Source organism: Galleria mellonella, unplaced genomic scaffold (genome assembly GCF_026898425.1).
Source record: "Galleria mellonella isolate WM207_F2 unplaced genomic scaffold, CSIRO_AGI_GalMel_v1 utg33, whole genome shotgun sequence".
In the NCBI taxonomy this organism is placed as follows: domain Eukaryota; kingdom Metazoa; phylum Arthropoda; class Insecta; order Lepidoptera; family Pyralidae; genus Galleria; species Galleria mellonella.
This window is the reverse complement of record NW_026442079.1, coordinates 13,730,390-13,752,508: the sequence shown is the minus strand read 5'-3', so window position 1 is coordinate 13,752,508 and position 22,119 is coordinate 13,730,390. Positions and strand designations below refer to the sequence as shown.

General features: G+C 36.8%; 1 protein-coding gene across 13 annotated transcripts in view; it reads right to left on the bottom strand.

The window, feature by feature from the left end:
* LOC113516347 (intermembrane lipid transfer protein VPS13B) overlaps positions 1–22,119 on the bottom strand; it is a 124,474-nt gene that overhangs the window by 83,763 nt on the left and 18,592 nt on the right. For 11 of the 13 annotated variants that reach the window (XM_052896604.1, XM_052896608.1, XM_052896605.1 and 8 more), the window contains exons 21-35: positions 21,252–21,451; positions 19,439–19,542; positions 18,447–18,715; positions 17,000–17,073; positions 16,902–16,923; positions 15,493–15,606; positions 14,636–14,757; positions 13,929–14,035; positions 11,754–11,940; positions 6,110–6,226; positions 4,797–4,860; positions 4,490–4,635; positions 2,939–3,047; positions 2,646–2,692; positions 1,033–1,159 (exon numbers count right to left, since the gene is read on the bottom strand). In XM_052896604.1, the coding sequence (XP_052752564.1) occupies positions 1,033–1,159; positions 2,646–2,692; positions 2,939–3,047; positions 4,490–4,635; positions 4,797–4,860; positions 6,110–6,226; positions 11,754–11,940; positions 13,929–14,035; positions 14,636–14,757; positions 15,493–15,606; positions 16,902–16,923; positions 17,000–17,073; positions 18,447–18,715; positions 19,439–19,542; positions 21,252–21,451 (1,809 nt within the window). The remainder of the gene's footprint in view (positions 1–1,032; positions 1,160–2,645; positions 2,693–2,938; positions 3,048–4,489; positions 4,636–4,796; positions 4,861–6,109; positions 6,227–11,753; positions 11,941–13,928; positions 14,036–14,635; positions 14,758–15,492; positions 15,607–16,901; positions 16,924–16,999; positions 17,074–18,446; positions 18,716–19,438; positions 19,543–21,251; positions 21,452–22,119) is intronic. The other 2 variants (XM_052896610.1, XM_052896613.1) reach the window with 1 other exon arrangement.

The following is a 22,119-nucleotide window of genomic DNA, read 5'->3' as shown; positions in this document are numbered from 1 at the left end:
TTTCTCATTGTGATTATTTCTTGTAATTGTTTATATTTATAATAAGTTTACTACTGTAATCTTATGGAGGAAACTATAAAGGGGATCTATCTGTTTAAAGGTAACAAAAAACTTATTTAAATATTTATAATATTAATGTGTATAGTACTTAATATATACATGTTTCTGGGGCCATAACCTAATCTATACAAATTACGTTATGGGCCCAGAAATGCTTTTTTTATGATATTTATAGTAGCAAACAAGTTGACAGCCCACCTGGTAAGAAGTGGTAACCGTCGCCTATACATATGAACAACAGTATGGACATCACAAAAAGTATTCTGATTTCCATATCAGTCTTCCTGAGGACTCTGATCTTACGCCTCAGTATCCTGTAACATCACTTCTATACATACATATTTCACTTTTATCATACCCCTGTTAGGGTAGGCAGAAACAACAGAACACCAAATGCTTCAAACAAACCTCTTTCGCTTCTTCCATATTTATCAATCTTTTCATACATAGTTACGGGTACTTTTAATTAAGCCCTTCTTCAGCACGTCGCTTATTTTTTTTTTAATTGATGATAATGGAATGGTAATCCCGCCCGTTCATAACACGTCGCTTACATGATTTACATACGTCCGTATAGAGCGGGGTGGATGGTAAACATTGCTAATGGATATATCCTCTCTGGTCCACTACACGGTTCTAGTCGAATTCACCACGATTGGTCTGCTCTCTAGACAAGTAGCAAGCGAATTTATCGATGGAATCGACATCGCTAGTGAGTCTGTGAAGTAAAATGAGATAGCGACGTCGGATGTCTCATTCCAACACATATATTCGCTAGCGATGTCGATTCCATTGACGAATTCGTTTGCCACTTGTCTAGGAAGACTGATCTGCTTTTATGCTCGCCTATCGTCACTCACAGGTGAACCGCCAGGGTATACCGATAGCGTAGCGGGATTACCATTCCATTGTCATCCAACAAAAGCAGACAACTTTTATACAAAGTCTCCATCTAGCAAACTATAGACTCACCTCCTGGAAGACTAGCTGACTGAACTGCGCGGATCGTATGCCGACGTTCTTGACCAGCACTTCGTACTGGCGGCCCTCGTACGCGTTGCCGAGCCAACCGCTTTCGGCGCCGGCGTTGATCGAGCGCCTAACATATAATATGGCAGATTAATAAAATTATAGTAAATGTATATGTATGTATATATATATATATATATATATATATATATATATATATATATATATATATATATATATGATATAAATACTAATGAACCTCTTTATTCGTAAAAACTAAAACCTTTATTTTAAATATTACACTGTTCTGCCATTTTCTTTCAAACTATGAATTTAGTGTAAACGAAAGAGACAATAACCGAAATGGGTTTATGAGATGTTTTTTTTATGAATGAGAGGGTAAGTGTCTGTAAGTGTTCTCTTTTCATTTAACAGTTTCCTCTTGTCGGTGCGACTAATTCATGCATCGTCCTCCAGCCAGCTCTATCCCAGGCCATATCCTTTATCTCCCTATACGACATGACGCCTAGTGTTTCCTTTATCTGTCCCATGTAGTTATTTCTCGGTCTTCCTCTTCCTCTTTTGCCCTCTATTATTCCTTCTACTATGCTCTTAAAAAAATCGTCATGTCGTATAAGATGGCCCAGCATTTTGCCTCTTCTATTCTTTATTATTTCAACCAAGTGTAAGTGTTGTGAATTATTAAAATTTATTTTCATTCATTCATTTGCTTTGTGTAACCTGCTGATGTAAAAAATTTATAATAATAGACCAAATACGTCGTGGTCGTCAATACACGTCGTGGCCACGACGGAACAAACTGCCGACGTTTGTTCCGTCGTGGCCACAAAGAATAAAGAAGCTGGTACGTAGGTACGTACTATTTACCTGTAAAAGCTTTCACATCGCGTTCATTTCAGATTGTGTATTTAAAATATGTATAATAACAAATTAACTAAAATGGACTTAATATGATGATATGGGATATGGCGTGAATTTACTGGGTACAGAGGAATAACACCTGAGTCCTCAGGAATGGCAACGCATGGGGGGTATCATGCAAGCATACTCTTTTGCTAGTTTGAATTGACACAAATTTATAATTGTAAAATCAACTTTTTTTTTAACAAAAAACAACAGTTGAGATTTTTGCGTGTTCTTCTCACGTGAAATTACATTCATAATGGGTGGTAGATTTATAAAAATGAACTATTTAAAAAATGCTTGTTAAGTTGTTTAAGTTTCCTTCAATAAAAAAAAATATCAATACAGAGAACGCTCTATATAAGCAACTTCTCTATAAGCAACGTTCTTTATATTTTATTTATTCTATTCAGCTTAGTTAGTAAAAGAAATAAGTAAAAATATTTTCCAGACGGTAAGTATTTTTATACTCCTTTTTCCCCTGTAAGCAACTTTTACAAATAAGATTTTTCTTTATTGAAATTAGTTCAAATGAGTTGCTTATATAGAGCGTTCACTGTATTAACAATCCGTCAATATTACGCCCTTAATAAGAGGTCATTAAACACAGCAGGTTAACTAAAGCAAACATTATTATGATTCGTGCAAAGTGAGCTTTTAAGTTCATTTAAAATGTTGATTTCAAAACAGACCTGCATATAGGATTCTCCGGATGCGGGTTCACCGTGACCTTCCCCACCTAAACAAACGTAAGGTAACAATTTATTATCGTATCTTTTAATCCTAGTTTCATCACCATCTCCAGATTCTTCTCTATTCCCAGTCATTTCCGCATTCACTCTCATTCTAGCCATGTCGTCTTTCACACAGTCCATCCATGTCTTTTTAGGTCTTCCCCTTTTGGTCCTAGTATATTTTATTCCATCATATTCAGTCTAGTGGTACAATAAGAGCTTGTAACTGTATAGAACATTCTAGTACGTACTACAAACATAAAGGTGTCGTCATTCTCACTGTTCTCGTCCTCTGTGGTGACGAGGAGCCGCAGCCCGCCGGCGGTCACGTAGCAGAATGGCCACTGCCATGTAGATACCCTGAAATACATATAAAGTGTGTCATACTCGGTGAACGGCACCAAGGTTACCTACCCATCATACTCGTGGACGGAATCAAAGTCAGTCATTCGGCATACTCAAAAACAGTGTTAAAGTTACTCCTTTATCATACCCTTGGATGGAATAGAGGTCACTCGTTCATCATACTCGGTGACCGACATCAAGGTCAGTCGTTCGTCATTTTTGGAAACTACATGAAGGTATTCTACCGTCATACTCGTGAACGACACCAAGGTTACTCACTATTTATACACGTGAACATAAGAAAATTCAAATTTGCTAAACGATCATGAGTTTTACGTTCATTACAATACTCCATCTGATATACCCAATAGCTTGTGTACTTGCAACACTAGGATTATCATCACTATCACTGCATAGGAATTTTTCAATGAAAAAAATTAATTGTATTTGTACCTATTTGTTTTAATGTAATAATGTTTTATTTATTTTATGTTAATTGACGATATATATATATATATATATATATATATATATATATATATATATATATATATATATATATATATATATATATATAAGCCGTTTTCTTAATAGATATAGTGATTCAAGAGGAAGGTATATATGTATAATACATGCGTAATATTTTAAAGAAACACTGATAATTTTAGAGGTTTCTAATGTAATGTCGTGGATAAATACATTTTTTACGCTTACATTGCAAACGCTGGCTGAACCCCACGAGATAAACAAAAATAATGTACTACAGTATTGTACACCTTAGAAAGGTCAACAAAATAATCCGCGATGGTATATGTCTATCTCTTAAGGATAATCCGCAATAACCATTTTATATCCTTTACATTTTACGGGAAAAATGGTTTATTTACGAAGGGATTTTAAGCAATACAGAATTAATTTTTATCCAATTAAGTACCTTAAATACATTGTCCATTTAATATAGATCCTTTACAGCATGTAATTTAAATGAATATTTCCGAAGATATTACAGATTTAAAATGCAGGGACATAGCGGTGCGGCGGTACTGGTCCCGCCGGCGGCGCGTACGTATATAATAGCGCGTCGAAAGCCGCACTTCGCCCTATAGCACTTTATCATGTTTATATTGTCTAATGACAAAAAAGCTGTAAACGTTATTTATAAGGACATTCTGTAATAGGTAGGTATATTTAGTATTAGCATTGCACCCGTGCGAAGCCGGGGCGGGTCGCTAGTTGTGGTATAAAAATACCTATTCATACCACGTGACGTACTCGCTGCGCCATGCATATAAAAATAGTATTAAACTAACTTCCACACAGTATAGTATAGTAATAAATAATTATATAAAAAAAAACAATTACACCTGCACGTTGCCATCCTTAAAGAAACCTTAAAAAAATCCCGTTTTAAAAAGCTCTGTACAGTAGTATATTTAGAAATATCGTTTTATATTCACCTCTGCTCCACCTGTCCCTGTAGCGGGCAAAAAGACCGCGGCGACATCTGGTGTACGAGCGAGACAATGTTCTCCAAAACGCTCGGCTGCAGCACCACCTCTAGTGGCGCTAGCGTCGCGTATATTTCCCACATGCTGTCTGTACTCTATTAGAAAAAAAAAGCAATCTTCTGAAATATTTAAATGAATAATTTGTGGGACGTCAAAATAAAGGAGATTTCAAGATAAAGTTGATTATAAGTTTAAGACGAAAATAATATTAAATTAATTAAAGAATTAAAAAATAAAAAAATAAATTATTCCTTACAGTTTTCTGCTCCAGCAATTTTGGATGTAGTTCTTCTTTCCAGCTCGGTGGCAGATTTGAAATTCTAGAAAAAAATATTTATTATTATTCTAAAAACATTATCATTTTTTGAAGCAATTTAGAATGGCAAACAAGCTGACGGCCCATCTGATATAAAGTGGTAACCGTCGCCTATAGACATGAGCAGTACCATAGACATAACAGAGTATACTGTTTCGCCCATGATACCCCCCATGCGTTGCCATTCCTGAAGACGTAGGTGTTATGCCTCTGTACCCTGTAAATTCACTGCCATATCTCACCCTTCAATCCAAAACCCAGCCATGCAAACACAACTGCTTCACGGTTAAAACACGAATGGGACAGAGGTGCCCAAGCAAACGATTTTTATACAGACTCCTTCTGGTATATTAAATAAGAAGATATAATAACATGATGCTTTTTGTTAATACTTTTGTGAAATCATTTATTCTTCTTTTCCTCCATCTAAATAGACTTTTTTCGCCATTTTGACGACTATTTCTGGCTGCGTAATGTATAAAAGGCTCATACTGGATATAAAAATTATATTTATTTATTTAAACTTCAATGCACGATTATATAAATATAAGTTAGTGTACATATGGCGGACTTGACACCTAATGGCGTTCTCTACCAGTCAACCATGAGGCAAACAGAAAAAAAGTAGGCGGTGTATTTAATACTAAAATAAGTATAAATATTGTTACTACATATTACATACATACATACATCCATATATATATATATATATATATATATATATATATATATATATACACATATATATATATATATACATATATATATATATATATATATATATATATATATATATATATATATATATAATACACAACTATAATTCCGATGATAATAAATTAGAACAGCAGAGAAATTAGGCAGAAAAATATATCCAATTATTATTATTATTTCTGCTATCTACCATGTCTCGTTTTGCTATTTCAAAAGATTTTTTTTAAGAATAGAATAGAATAGAAACATTTATTGCCATACAATTACAATACAAAATACAAATAACATATACAAAAAGTGTCCCATACTCGGCAAAAGGAACCGGCTCAGCTGATGCTGTGAGTGTCCCAGTGCAATGTGACAGCACAGTGCTTGTTTTCAGCCAGTCCCTCTCTTAACAAAACAACCAAAATGCAGGGTACCACTGTAATTTTTTTTTAATTTATAAACGCGCCAATTTGAGTATTGTCTCAATCCTTCACATAGTTTTTTATTTTTATTTTATCCCCCGTTGCTATTCTATAAACCGATGCACTTACTGCGCCTGCGTGATGGTGACGGCGAGGAAGTGATTGTCTTCCTTCGCGTTGGTGGGCTCTCGCGCTTCCAGTACACGACCGCGGAGCACGCCGGCCGCCCAGTCGTCGTTGCTCGTGCTGTTTTAAAACAATATCAACGTTGTTTGACAAATAATTTATATAAACAAGTAATTTTTTTATACACGAATAAATAAAAAAAAATTAGTCGACCTGTCTACAATTAAGTAGATCTATTCAGCCATTCATATATTACAGAAAAAAAAAATTAAATTTGACTTTATTAAATTTATGATGAAAATAACGTCTAGAAATACCATGTTATTTCAACAAAGAAGGCCATGTTTAAAAAGAAAACCGATAAATGCTCCTTTCCAGATTATTTATAAGCACAGTTCATAAGCCATACTCTACCGTGATCTCTGGGATATCGTAACTCCCTTAGGGAGTTAGGAGGTAATAAACGAAATACAAAACAAAAATAATGAGATTCCCAAATCGAATCTGAATCAGAATTCTAAGGCAGTGGTTCCTAAAGTTGAGTATATAGCAACCCACCAAAAAAAACTACCGAACTTGGTACTCACTTCTAGGCTGACTTAAAATAAAAGGAGCCTGAACTACTAGTGATTCACAGGTTGGTATCGTGTTCGCAATTTAACAATATACAAAATAATTCTAATTAAATAATTAGCTAGGCCGTGTGGTCCCGGCATAGAATAGGCCACCCCATCCTTTTCCATGGGTGTCATAAAAGCCGACTAAGGGAGAGCGAGGGATGGGCAGCAGCGTCCCTCTTAAAACATCTCCAAAGCCTAACTGCGGTTTTCAACCCGTCCGCTGTGATGGTCCCCCCCTTTGTGCACCCCTTATAATAATAACCCTCTAAACTAACCTACACATGGAAACCTACAAAGCCTAAGAAAAGCCTACGAAGGCTTTACCTAATGAAATCCCATGAAAATCTAATGAAAACCTACCCTAAAGAATGACCTAACATCCTCAATATAATCCCATACCTATATTGCCTTATACACCCCAAACATCCTATGAATCATATAAACCCTTACAATAAACACTTAATATTGAACAGATCTTATAGTAGAACACTTGATCATCTGGCCAGATAAATAAATGTGTGATCGTCTAGTAATGTAGGACCCGTTGTGTGTGTAATAACCAAAAGGTTCTTTAATTGGTATATGATAGGAGTTAAATAATAAAGATGATTGATAAATCTTTAAGGATTAAGAATAATTAATGAATTATACTCATAATTCATGTAACTAGGAAGTTATGTTAATTTAATAGTAAATTACAGAATAACTGTAATAATAAAAAAATGGGGGAGCGGTCGGGCCCCTCACACGCCCGGACCAGTGGAAGACTTTCCAACTATCTATAACTCTTCCTCCAAAAAGGTAGGGAAGGGTATTACTATTTATTAATGCACTCTGATGGTAATAAGGGAATGAGTATTCTCAGTTCCAAACCAAACATAAGTACATTTACTTCAACATTACAGTGGCTCCACCAGCCCCACGATGCTTCCAGTATAAATTGGTGTTTGCCAGAGGCAAAAAGATCGGAACTGAAATCCCAGGATCACTCCGACACGAGAGCTTACTCATGGGCGATGACCCTTTCAGTCCTATATGGCGACATAGAGATCACCCACTAACAGTACGAAACTGTTTCCCAGCGTCACCCTGTTACGAGCTTACTCAATGGGGGTTTCCCTTCGGCTCCACAAGAGATCAGACCAAGAAGCGAGATCACCCAGACACCAGAACTTACTTTGATGGGACATAACCCTTCGGCCCTATAATGTGACATTAGAGATCACCTGTGAAGACAGTCCGATAGAGATAAAGATTTGTGTGATAGGGGATACCTTCCACACCCTGGAATTGGCCAAGCCATATAATGTTGATAATTGCTATATCATAACATAGCATTGTCAATTTAATATTATTTACTTAATACCAAGAATACTCAAGGTTCAAGTTAAATCTGTTGATTAGGCCGGAGCCTAAAAACGAGTAGTCCAACCCATAGGTCGAGAGCTACTAAAAGTAATGAGTGCTATTGAATGAACTATAAGTCCAGTCAATTATATATAATATTATTGTTGATTAACCACATTGTGAATTAACCAATTATTTATTCAGAGAGATATATCTAAAGGAACTATAAGTCCTTTAAAAGACACTGATTAATCACAAGTTAACAACGTCTCGTGAAATAACCAGTTGGGTTTTCTATAAGTTTGAGGACACTAAGTCCAACAAGCTATTATTGTGTTGAGAGTAATAGAAATCTTTTGTAATATTTGTAGAGGTTTGATTAATCACATTGTGAAATAATCAGATTAAATAATTATGTAGCTTTATAGAGAGGACTATAAGTCCTAATTGGTTGTTGTCATAAGTACTGATAAATTACACATTAAAGTGCCAGGTCAATTATTATATATAGGTATATAGGAAGGACAATAAGTCCTATTTGTGTATGTTGTAGTAGTAGAGGCAATATATTGCATAATTATAATGTGAAAGATATAGATTAAATATATATTTGTATAGAAAGGACAGTAAGTCCCATACAATTATTGTAGCTGTACTATAGTTATACTATATCTACTTCCTTTTAGTGTCTTAGTAAACCTATTTACTAAGAGGATTTCTCAGATAAACAAGTGTTTTAGTGTTTAAATCATCATGATTAAATCCCTAAGAAATTAGGTCTTTAAATAATTATCATATCATTTAAGTGAAATTTCTCATATAAATAATTCCAATATTTCCCCTACAGTTATTATAAAATAACAGAAAATTATATAAATTTTCTATAGACTTAGATATAGAATCATAACGTGTATAATCTCCTTTTTTGTTTGACGTCTGTCACTTCAATGACGTATTGATGTATCGAATTGAATTTTCATTATCTATCACATCTGTCAACGTAACAAATACTAGCAAGTTTGTTTATTTGTATTTGTTTAATATAATTAAATATAAAATCATCATATATCAACCGTAATATATAACTAAATTATCAGTGATATAAATAATCAAGGTTTACACCAGTAATAATTAATAGTATCCAGTAATACTGCAGTTTTATATTCATATCAGTAGCCAAGCTTACTTTCAAATTCAAGAATGAACAGAAGATTAGAAGTTTAACATTCTTATTGCAATTGCACTTGCAATAATATATACATACAGTACTAATTATCAAGAACATTCCTCAAATACATGTGTGGTGAAGATTTCCCAATATGCTATCTATTTGATTCCTAACCTCTAATGTAAATTTATTAAAGAAGTGAATAATCAGTGTTAGTGTTTGTTTTATTAATATTTAAAGTAATTGTCCTAACTTGATATTAATAGGATAATATCTCCTTGGATACAGTCCGACATAAACATATAACTCAATAATTAAATTTATAAAATACTAATATTATATTTTACTACTTGTATATCTCCATACTATTCCCATAAAATATTCAAACATGTATATTAAATATAAATCCAGTAAATATTCACTAATATTAACCCTGTCTGAATTTGTCTAGTCAATATAACATGTATAAACAACACACATACAAACCTTATCGCTATGACAACTTTCTTCCTAAATATGAGTAAAATAATATAATAAATAATAAATAACTCACACTTGTCATTTAGTACTAATTTTATACTGTACCTCATACCTAGTTAAGAGTAACTATAGTCAGAGAATCCTTTAGTACATTTATTACCATTAGGAAATAAATCCACACCTATAATATCAATATAATTAAATATTATTAAAAGCAGTAATATACAAAGAGTTGTTATTGTCAGCTTGCTCACTACAATAAAAGCAATATTAAAGTTTATAATAAATCAAGACAAAATATCTATTTAAACAATACAGGCTTGTTTACCATAAACACCCCACAGTCACATGAATTTATCTAATAACACAATTAATAATGTATTAAAAGTATTACATTCACATAATATTACATGCAACAGTTAAGCTGTTTCTTTGGACATCTGGTGTAAAACAAATCCCCACATGTAATCATGGGTAATTAGACGTATACAAAAGAATTATTAGTTCAGTCGACCGAGCAATGGTATGAAAACATTTTACCATAAGACGTTAAGCATGCACAGATATTCCAAACCAACACTGTAATAGTGTAATAAATACAACTATTCCATCATCATCATCGTCTCAACCATCATTAATCCACGACTGAACACAGGCAATTCCCACACACTACCACAAGGAACGGCCCGAGACTCCTGCATCCACTAACTCCCTGATCAACCTATAATAACTTTGCTTGCTTGCCTGACCGTTATAAATAAATAATGTTATATTAAACAATAAGCTGTCTTTATATAGGTGTTATAATAGCTTGATAGTTAATTCCTAAAGTAATCTCCAAATCTAAACAAGTACAACAATTTTGTAATAGTGGAACCTAAGTTTACATCAGCTTCACTGAATCAAAGTGATAAAGTTCTACTAAACAAATGTCTAATAAGAGTTTTGTATATGAATAGAATAACATAGATATATATCATCATATAGATTATTCATCATCATCGTTATATTGAAGTCAAAATTTTATCAAATGTGATAACATTTAAAGATTAAACGCATTACCTAAGCTTGTATTGACTCTAGTAAATATGTATTTCAATAGTTGGTGGAAATATTAAGTATAGACATTGCCTGCGATCACAGTCAAAAATCTAACTACGCAGTAATAAATGGAACGAGCTCACCGGATTCTCCAGTCTTCCATTGATTAATTTCACACTCTTAATCGATAGTGATACACTAAGGTCTCAAACCCCTTCATCGATCCAGTCCCTCCTAGATCTATATCCCAGTTAGTTTTTTATTTCTATTGCGCAATTCCTAAAACACGACTCCCGCGCCATTTTTTTTTTCTTTTTTTTTTTTTTTTTTTTTTATTCCTTTCTATTCTTTCTCTAATAATGTCATAGATTATGTCACCGAAGGGTAGATATTTCAATAATCAGATTTAGCCTATTATTCGAACTGAACTTTTCTTCAAATTCAATTTAATTATATGTTAACGTATTTTGGTATTTTTCTATTAATTTTATTATCGAATTTATAAAACTTTAAAGGCTCTCATAAACCTTATTAAACTGTGTTGTATGCATCCTTTTTACACCTGATGATAAAAGGTAAACTATAATTTGGTTATATATAAAATATAATATATTTTTGTTTAATTTATTTAATTTTCTTGTGACATCTACTACACTTTGGAAACACATCAAAGGAGTTTCCCTTCTGTGTCAGTATTTCATATATGGTAACGTCTTCTCTGTACGCTATTGTGAACCTTGACTTTAAAGTTTGTTTATATTAAATAGCTCAGCTTTCGCAGCGGTCACCCATAGGAACCCCTGTTTCTTTTCTATGTACTTATGGTATTAAACCTATTGTACTATAGGCGAACCGTCACACCGCCAAGCGTGGCAACTACTGGCAAACCGTCCCAAAGGGGAGGCTTACGTTCAGCAGTGGACAGTTAAAGTCTGATATGATGATGATGAATCAGCTAGGGAAAGTATTTCAGTATAGATCCCCATCTCACCGTTCGTAATGCCGCACGGAGGCGGACGCGAGCTTGACCTTGAGCTGGTTGTAGTGCTGCTGCACGTCCACGGTGGAGATGACGTCGTCAACGTCGAAGGCGAGCTTCACCCGCCGCGTGGACACCACCAGCGTAGCGCGGCTCACCACCCATTGCAGCCAGAAGAATGTTTTCATGTCCACCGGCTCTGTCGGTGTACAAAGGTTTGAGAGGCTTGAGGCTCGTTACTAATGTATTATGTACAGAGTGAAACCAATGATCGAGGGATAGACAGCAGCGTCTCTCTTTGAACATCGCCAAGGCTTGAATTCGGTTGCCAATCCGCCTACCAAGCGTGGCAGCTCCTGGCAAAACCTACCCAACAGGGAGAGACCTATATACAGAATGGATAATAAACGATTTATATGATGATTACAGTTATTATATATATATATATATATATATATATATATATATATATATATATATATATATATATATATATATAACTATAATTATATCACATATTTTTCACCACATCTGTCCTTCAATCGCTTTCTGTTTTTCTGTTTTTATCTAATAGTTAGCTGGTAGAGAATATCATACGGTATTAAGTTCGCCACTTGTTGTTGTACAAAGTCTTATTGTGCAATAAAGAATAAATAAATAAATAAGCTAATTACGAGGTCTGTCCGGAAAGTTCGTATAAAAGTGTTCTGGAATGCGAGAAAGAGGAGTGGGGAGGCCAGGTAAGCGCAGGACCCCTTCCTTATGTCCCTAACAATGCTTCAGTTCTGGTCTGACCGCCGTGCGGTGCGAACTGGCTTGTCACGCCATCTGTGAAGTTACCTCTTAACGAAACCCCGTCGGCATGGAGCCCGCTTCCGTTGAAGAGCAGCGCGTCGTAATCAAGTTTCTCTCGAAACTCGGCAAGAATGGCCGTGAAATTTTTTTGCAAAGAGTGGAAGATATCCGGGGAACCACGAACAAAAAAATCAAGAAAATCCCGCTCAAATGTCAAGACAATGTTGATTGTTTTTTTCGATGTTCGGGGGATTGTCCATCAAGAATTCGTCCCTCCAGGCCAGACAGTTGATGGAAAATTCTACGTCGATGTGCTCAGACGCCTCAAAGCTCGTGTGGCACGAGTTCGTCCAGAATTGGCGCGAGAGGGGCGTTGGATTCTTCACCACGACAATGCCCCTGCCCACACCTCTCTTGTTGTCCGTGAGTTTTTGAGTAAAAATTCCATTACGGTGACCGAACACCCCCCTATTCGCCGGATTTGGCCCCGTGTGACTTCTTCTTGTTCCCAAAAACCAAATTGGTACTTCGGGGGCGGCATTTGGGGGACATAAATGAGATAAAAAAAGCTACGACGGGGCAGCTGAGAAACCTACAACCAGAGGACTTTCAAGGAGCCTTCTCACAGTGGAAACGGCGTTGGCACAAGTGCATTATGTCACAGGGGGAGTACTTTGAAGGGGATAAAATTGATTTACCTGAATAATTGTAAAATAAAATTTTTAAAAACTTTTATACGTACTTTCCGGACAAACCTCGTATAATAAAGTACCAAAAATATTTGTTTCGCTTTTGACATCTACAAGTGTGAATGTTAAAATTTTAGTCTAATTCAGAGATAATGTTGTACCTAGTTACTGTATTTTGGTTTGATTAGTTAGTTAAATAAATATTATTAATTAGTTTTTTTTTTTTTTTACAGGGGCAATGAAGCATGCGGCTCACCTGATGGTAAGTGACTACCGCCGCCCATGATCACCCACAACACCAGCGGCATTGCAGGTGTGCTGCCGGCCTTTTAAAAAGGAGTCGGCCTTTTAAAAAGGAATATGCTCTTTTCTTGAAGGTTATGATATCGTATCGGTTCGGAAATATTGCTGCTGGAAGTTGATTCCAAAGAATGGTTGTGCGTGGAAGAAAGTGCCTTGAAAAACGCACGGTGGAGGACCGCCACTCTTCCAGATGATTGGGATGAAACTTTAGTTTATGGCGGGTTGTACGGTGGTGAAAATCAGTAGCAGGTATCAATCTGAATAATTCCTCAGAACACTGCCCATGATAAATTCGGTAGAAGATGCACAGAGATGCAATATCTCTATGCACTTTTAGCTACATAGTTAACGTATTATGATTTAAAATTTATGATTAATTTAATAGGATGAACATTCTTACTTTGCTGCACGGATTGCGACTCGAATATGGATATGAGTTCAGAGCGATTCTCGCTGGGCGTATCCTCCGACTGGCTGTTCTGTTCCTCCAACTCCGATACAGATCTACTAACATTTTACGCATTATTAGCAAACAGTCACTATTTTAATATAATTACTTATAAAAATAATTAAATATATATAATTACCGAGGAATAACTATATGGGACAGTTAAAAGAAACACTAGGTGTCATGTCGTATAGGGAAGTCAAGGATATGGCCTGGGATCGAACTAGCTGGAAGAAGATGCATTAATTAGCACCGACAAGAGGAAACTGCTAAATGAAAAAAGATATAATTCCTGATATTTTTTTATACAACTTAGAATGGCAAACAAACTGACGGTCCACCTGATGGAAAGTGGTAACCGTCGTCTATAGACATGAGCAGTACCATAGACATAACAGAGTATACTGTTTCGCACATGATACCCTCCGTGCGTTACCATTTCTGAGGACTCAGGTGTTATTCCTCTGTACCCTATAAATTCACGTCATATCCCACCCTTCAAACCGAAACACAGCCATGCAAACACAACTGCTTCACGGTAGAAACACGAATAGGACAGAGGTACCCAAGCAAACGACTTTTGTACAAAGTCTCCCTCTGGTATACCGATAGCACAGGCGGAGTTACCATTCCATTATTACCCATTAAAAAAATACAACCTTATAATGGTACGATGGGAGCCCCCCGCAGCGGTATGCACTTGTCGGGTCGCGGTCGGCGCGCGCTGTACTAAAGTCAATATGTGCTTGAAGCAGTGCAGAGCCGCTCCCACCACTTGCATCTGTTAAATGCACATGCACTATTAATAGTTCCGTTATCTTCTTCATATATAATGATTACCATTCCATTATCACCCCATTAAAAAAAACCACCGCAGTACAGCCCGTCTTCTATGCTGGTTTTGGGTGGCTTCGATGGGCAGATATATAGCACGGAATAGCTTTTTTTATTTAATTTGTCTAACACAAAACTGTATAGATAGATAGATAGATACTCTTTATTGTTTCCTCCAAAAGATTACAATAGTAAACTTATTATAAATATAAACAATTACAAGAAATAATCACAATGAGAAAACAATGGGCGAACTTATCGCTAAAAGCGATTTCTTCCAGGCAACCTTTGGATGGAGAGGAGTAATTATAAACAGTTTGATCGGAGGTACGATGAAATTCAATTATTTATGTATAATATGTTTGTATAAAGAATTTTTTATATCGATTGAGTGGTTTTTAAGATTATCCATTACAAACAGGCAATCAAAATTTTCCTTTTTTTTATACCACTAACGTGGCAATCAAGCATACGTCCCACCTGATGGTAAGCGGTTACCGTAGCCTGTGAACACTTGCAATACCAGAGGCATTAAGTGTTACGTTCCTGAAGAAACCTCTTTACCTTTCGAAGAACCCCATGCTGTAGTCTCTTGAGAAAACCTCGGCAGGGAGCTCATTCTATAAACATATTTCCTCTTTTAATATTAGCATAGATATAGACGAATGACTCGGTGTCATACCTGATCGTAGTCCAACCGGACAATGATTGGCGGCGTGTCAGCATGCACGTGTACCCCGAGCGACACCACCGGGCCCGCGACCGCCGCCGGCGCCGGCTGCTGCTTCGGCTCCGGCTACAATTTGACAAATAAGTAATCAGGATCATCAATGAAATGTAATAACAATACAACTACTACATAGATACCTAAATTAAAATTAATATTGTATAACTAAATTCAAGTTTAACTTTCAAATTGTTTATACACAATGTACTATACATTACTGCAGCGGCCAGCAATTGAGGCATTGATGGACGAACGTGCAAAAGTGGGCCGAGGCGTAGCCGAGGCACACAAACGTGAGTCCATCAATGCCTAGCCGGGCCAAGGCTTGTATAGTATTTTTCTCAAACAATGCGCGGAAATCAAAAATATAATATTACTTTTTAAGTTCAATAACGAATAGTGAACAATAATTTTTCACGCGCCATAATGTTCCTTTGTTTTTTTTTTTTCAATAAACAGCTTTCTATTTGCAAGCCAGTTCGAAATTTAAATAAAAAAAATTATTAGTTACCTCCTTGGTTCATGTTTCGAAGTAAAAAGTCATTATATTTTTAAATTACAGGACAGATATGAGTTTACATAGTAATTTATCTGGCCGCAAAACACGACAGATATGGATTTTCATACAACTTTTGCCGGCTGCTGTACGCATGTATCTGGCCAGTACGGCAATTTTGATTTATCTCGAAGAAGATTGTCAAAATAATGCTCACATTTCCAAGTATGTTTGAGAACATAATATTACAGTATACATACAAATAATTTCACACACCCTCCCACATACATACATTCAAATTACACTCTACACACAGGGAGCATATTTTTTCACAATTTTCATTAATACTAATTTTATTATTATCATCCCAGCCATAGTCCATCCACTGCTGAACACACGCCTGCCCCATAGACTGCCATAAAGAACGGTCCTGAGCCACTTGCATTCACTGACTCCCTGGTCCTACACTGCGTTTGCATATGGGGTCGCCACTCAAGAACCTTTCTTCTCCCAGCGATTGTCGGTTCTTCGAGTTATGTGATCAGCCCATTGCCCTTCCAACTTGCTTATCATTCGGGCTATGTCGCCATTATCATCATATCCACCATGTAACTGTCCACTGCTGAACAAACCTTCCCCATAAAGGAGGTTTTGTCAATAGTTACCACACTCGGAAGATTAGTAACCGCAATTAGCCTGCTGCCCATTCCTCGACCATAAAGTTTCCTTAGTTTCGCCTCTTACGACAACTACGGGAAAAGAAGGGGTGGCCATACCGGGACCACAAGCCAACAACAGTTATCGGCAGTTTTATAGACAAATATAAAGCGCCATCATTTAAAAATTCCAAAATAAATACAAAACTTACGTCTGGACTTGATTTTCTGCGTCTGAAAATAAAACAATATCAGTCATTAGTTATTTTGTTAGTAAATTATATAAAACGTTTTTATAAATAATACATACTTGGAAGGACCACGCACGAACTCTTTGAGTGTCGACGGCTTGAAGTCGATGCCGCCTTTAAAATATTTCATTCTCTGTACAAAAAAAAAAGAACAATAAGAAAAATAAGAAACGCGACACACATCCGTGCTGATCGTGCCTATTCGTGCTTAAAACTATGCAGCCAACTCGCCTCTTACACGAATTCCTCGAGTATATAATAATGAATTTTGTGACGTGAATTTATTCTTTATTTATTTATTTTTTATTTATTCTTTATTGCACAATAAAATTTTGTACAAATGGCGAGCTTAATGCCATATGGCATTCTCTACCAGCAAACCATTGGGTGAGAACAGAAAGCGTATAAAGGGCAGATGTGGTGAAAAATATGTGACAATTATAGTAACACATTAAGGCAATACACAATATAAATATAATATACACATATAATACATAAACATTACTTTTAATACATATGGATAAACTAATACATATGATATATATATATATATATATATATATATATATATATATATATATATATATATATACATATACATAAATTAAAACAACGATAAGCATTATGAGATTTAATAACTATTGAGTAATCTGTAACTACAGCTGGTTCTTTCAATCTAAATTGACATTTAAGAAGCTTGTTGTAAGAACTTCGAAACTCACATTTCCAAACAATTTTGAGAAAATAAATAGCAGTACTGAATATACTGTAACATACATGCAATGATAAATATTTGTACTCGAGTGTCTTGTGATTGCACGTCTGCATTGTACTTTTCCTTTTTGACGCAAACCAATTTTGTACTTTTATAATAATAAGAAATCTGTTATTAGCCTTAATATTTTAGATACTAGTATGTAAATCTTAACTGTAACGCCGTTGGTTTCTAATAAATAAATAAATAAAAAGATTGTCTGGGAGAGAATACTATATAAGCATTAAGTCCGCCTTTTGTACCAAACATTTTTTGTATTGAGGTCAATAAAGAGTCAATTAATAAATACAAATGTAATAAAAATAACCTTGAATGTACACATACAAGTGTACTTGATATTCTAGCGTTTATTTGAGCAAATCTTCTAAAGTTCTCAGTGTGTTTGCATGGCTGTTTCGGTTTGAAGGGTGGGATATGGCGTGAATTTACAGGGTACAGAGGAATAACACCTGAGTGCTCAGGAATGACAACGCTTGGGGGGTGTCAAGGGCGAAACAGTATACTCTGTTATGTCCACGGTACTGCTCATGTCTATAGGCGACGGTTACCACTTTCCATCAGGTGGGCTGTCACCTTGTTTGACATTTTAAGTTGTATAAAAAAAATCTACGTTATGAAATCACAGGTTTATTTCCGTGTTGCCAGCATTAAATCACTCGAAAGCCCTAATTAAGGGGTACACGGGGGAAGGGTTCTTGTTTTGTAGTTGGTTGAAAATAACACAAAATTACCTCCTCCTCTGCGGTAGCCTCGGCGTGTTTCTTCTGCTCCTTCCTGGTCATAGTTTTGATGTGCAGCGACTTGGTGACTACGGACAACGTGACGGTGGTGGTGACCAGCTCGAGCACCGTCCGCGGAGTCACCGCCGCCATCTTGATCTGCGAGCGGAGGCCGCCGGCCTGGTCGCGGGCAAGCGGCTCGGGGACCGGCCGGGCGGTCAGCGTGTAACACGACATGTCCGCTAGCCGCATCTTCCACGGGAACGACTCATCGTCGTCCGCTACAAAACAAAGATACGTGATTAAGTTTTAAAATCGGTTGAAAACTCATGCGAAGCCAGTCGAGTCGCTAGTATAGACATGTGCAGTGGCATAGCTAGGTAACCAAAGGCCCTGGGGCAAAAAGTAAACCATCCTAAGAATACAGGGGAGTTCCCCGCAAATTCTAAACAAAGATGTTCAAGACTTGTTGGGAATTCCCCCGTATTTTTTTCAAATAAGTTGCCATTATTAAAGTCGCGTTCCTGGAATCTGGTTTATTTATATTCCGCATGTGGAAGAAATTTTCACTAGTTCAATTTATAGTTTGTAAGTCAGAGTCCGAAGCGCTCTTGAGCTTGGGGACGGGCCACTAGCCCATCTAGCCCTTCGATAGCTACTCCATTGGATATTACCAAAGGGGGACTTACAAAAGTGTTTTGCTTGGCTACCTCTGTCCCATTCATGTTTCTACTGTGAAGCAGTTGTTTGAATGGCTATGTTTCGGTTCGAAGGATAGGATATGGCAGTGAATTTACAGGGTACAGAAAAATAACATCTTAGTCCTCAAGAATGATACATTATATAAAGGATATCATGGGCGAAACAGTATACTCTGTTATGTCCATGGTACTGTTCAGGTCTATATGCGATTGTTACCACTTTTCATCAGGTGGGCCGTCAGCTTGTTTGTCATTCTAAGTTGCATAAAAAAATATTTATAAATAAAAATATAATATTCTTACGATTATAATCCGGTTTTCTCATGACGAACGTGGGGCCATCGTGTTTTATGTCCTGCCACAGATGTTTTGTCATCGAGCTCGAGTGCATAGAGAGGCGACCGAGACTGGTAACAGTAAAATAATCTCATACTAAAGTCGCATTAAAAGCAATGCCCATTGCTGAACATAAACCTCCCCCTAGCGTGGTTTTGTAGTTGCCACACTTGGCAAGTTAGCAACCGCAGTTAGGCTTTGGTAATCATTTAACACAGACATTACTACCCATCGTTCGGGTGTTAAGTTCCCTTAATAGTCTCTTACGACATCCATAATAAATGAAGCAGTGGCACATTCTACGGTGGGACCATACGGCGAGGCTGACACACGGAGAGCCAGAATAACTGATTTTGTATTTGACATGTAATTTTGTGAAGTTGTGAAATCTCTTTTAGAGATAAATTTATTGCTTACATTGTTTCTAATTATTTTTATCACCGTCATCATTTCAACCATCATCCGTCCACTGCTGGACGTAAGCCTCCCCCATATACTGCCATAAGAAACGCCACTTGTATCCATTAACTCCCTCCACCCGTCGTCACTCCACCTAAAGGGGTTTATCCTACAATGCGTTTGCCCATACGAATCACTACTCATAAACCTTTTTTCCCCATCGGTTGTCAGTTCTTCGAGCATTCTATTGGGCGAAATGGTATGGTGCGAATCGCCTGATTTAAACAAAGATGTTCATTTTAAACTATTGCCCTATGTTTTTATATCAATTTAATAACTACCAGTTAAATTACGTGAATTTTAATCAAGAAGGAGACTTTGTACAAAAGTAGATTGCTTGGGTACTTCTGTCCCATTCGTGTTTCAACCGCGAAGCAGTTGTGTTTGCATGGCTGTGTTTCAGTTTGAAAGGTTGGATATGGCGTGAATTTATTGGGTACAGAGGAATAACATCTGAGTCCCCAGGAATGGCAACGCATGGGGGGTATCATCGGCGTAACAGTATACTCTGTTATATCCATGGTACTGCTCATGTTTATAGGTGACAGTTACCACTTTCCATCAGGTGGACCGTCAGTTTGTTTGCCATTCTAAGTTGTATAAAAAAAAAAGAAAAACAATAAAATTGTCCTATATTTTTTGCAAACAGGAACAAATATCCTACTATTTTTAATTATTGTTAAGCGTGTTGAGTCTCCCATCCGAGAAATAGGTATTGGCGAGCCGCACGCATGCTAAAGGTAAATGAGTTAAGGGGCCGCCTGAAAATCAGCGCTATATAGGTACATCTCGCTGAAGCTGTACATATATAGCAACAGCTGAGGTGGCTCCAGCAACCAGCAACATTAATTGTTTTTTTTTTATTGTTTTAATTTTTTATTTTCTTAATACTGGAAATAAAGGAATGTTGCGTTGGTTTGGTCATTTGGAGAGGATGGATGAAAGAAGAATTACAAAAGAGATTTATCGAGCAAAAATGAATGGAGATGTCGGTAGGGGCCGCCCTAGACGGATGTGTGTCGACCAAATAGGCGACGTGCTGAAAAAGGGCCAAATTAAAAGTACCCGTAACCTGCCGAGCGTGTATGAAAAGATTGATGAATGTGGAAGAAGCGAAAGATGTTTGTTTGAATCGAAGCATTTGGCGTTCCATTGTTTCTGCCTACCCTAATGGGAGACAGGCGTGACAGATATATATGTATGTATGGAAATAAAGGTTATTTATCTATCTATCTATTTTTTTTTTGCTCATCAGCTAAATAACAAATTTTAACGTAGTAGTTGGCACTTCAAGGACGTATTCGTATATCATGTGTAATACCTGAAGGCAATGACGTGCTTGTGGTCGGCGGCGTGCCTCTCCATCGCGTCGCGTACGGTGGCGCAGTCCAGCGCGGACGCGGTACGCGGCGTCACGTACACCAACACCAGCCCCAGCTCCACGCTCACCAGCATGTGCTTCAGGCGGCTGTGCGCGCGCAGCAACCATTCACCACTCCACAGAGGCTCGGGCGGCTTCGTCTGGACGTATAATTTATTATAACTACCCATTGCTGGGCTCAAGACAATTATATATTATGAAGAAAGAGGGAGCTGTTAGTAATGAAGCAATTCTTTATAAGGAGGAATGAATGATAACCCCGTCTGCCTTTTTTTTATACGACTTAGAATGACAAATAAGCTGACGGCCCACCTGATGGAAAGTGATAACCGTCGCCTATAGACATGAGCAGTACCATGGATATAACAGAGTATACTGTTTCGCCCATGATACCCCCCATGCGTTACCATTCCTGAGGACTCAGGTGTTATTCCTCTGTATCCAGTAAATTCAAGCCATTAACCGAAACACAGCCATGCAAACACAACTGCTTCACGGTAGAAACACGAATAGGACAGAGATACCCAAGCAATCGACTTTTGTGCAAAGTCTCCCTCTGGGCTGACCCATTACTGGCCTGAAGACAATTATTCATTATGAAGAAAGAGGGGACTTTTAGTAAAGAAGCAATTTTTTATAAGGAGGAATGAATGAGGAAACCATCGTGCTGAATTCCAGGTGTATTCATCACGATGGGCTACCTGTCCTGCCTTTTCATTCTCACCTGTCAACTCTCACTGGTGCTCCGCCAGCGTATACCGTTAGCTCAGGCGTGGTTACTATTCCATTATCATCCATTAAAAAAAAA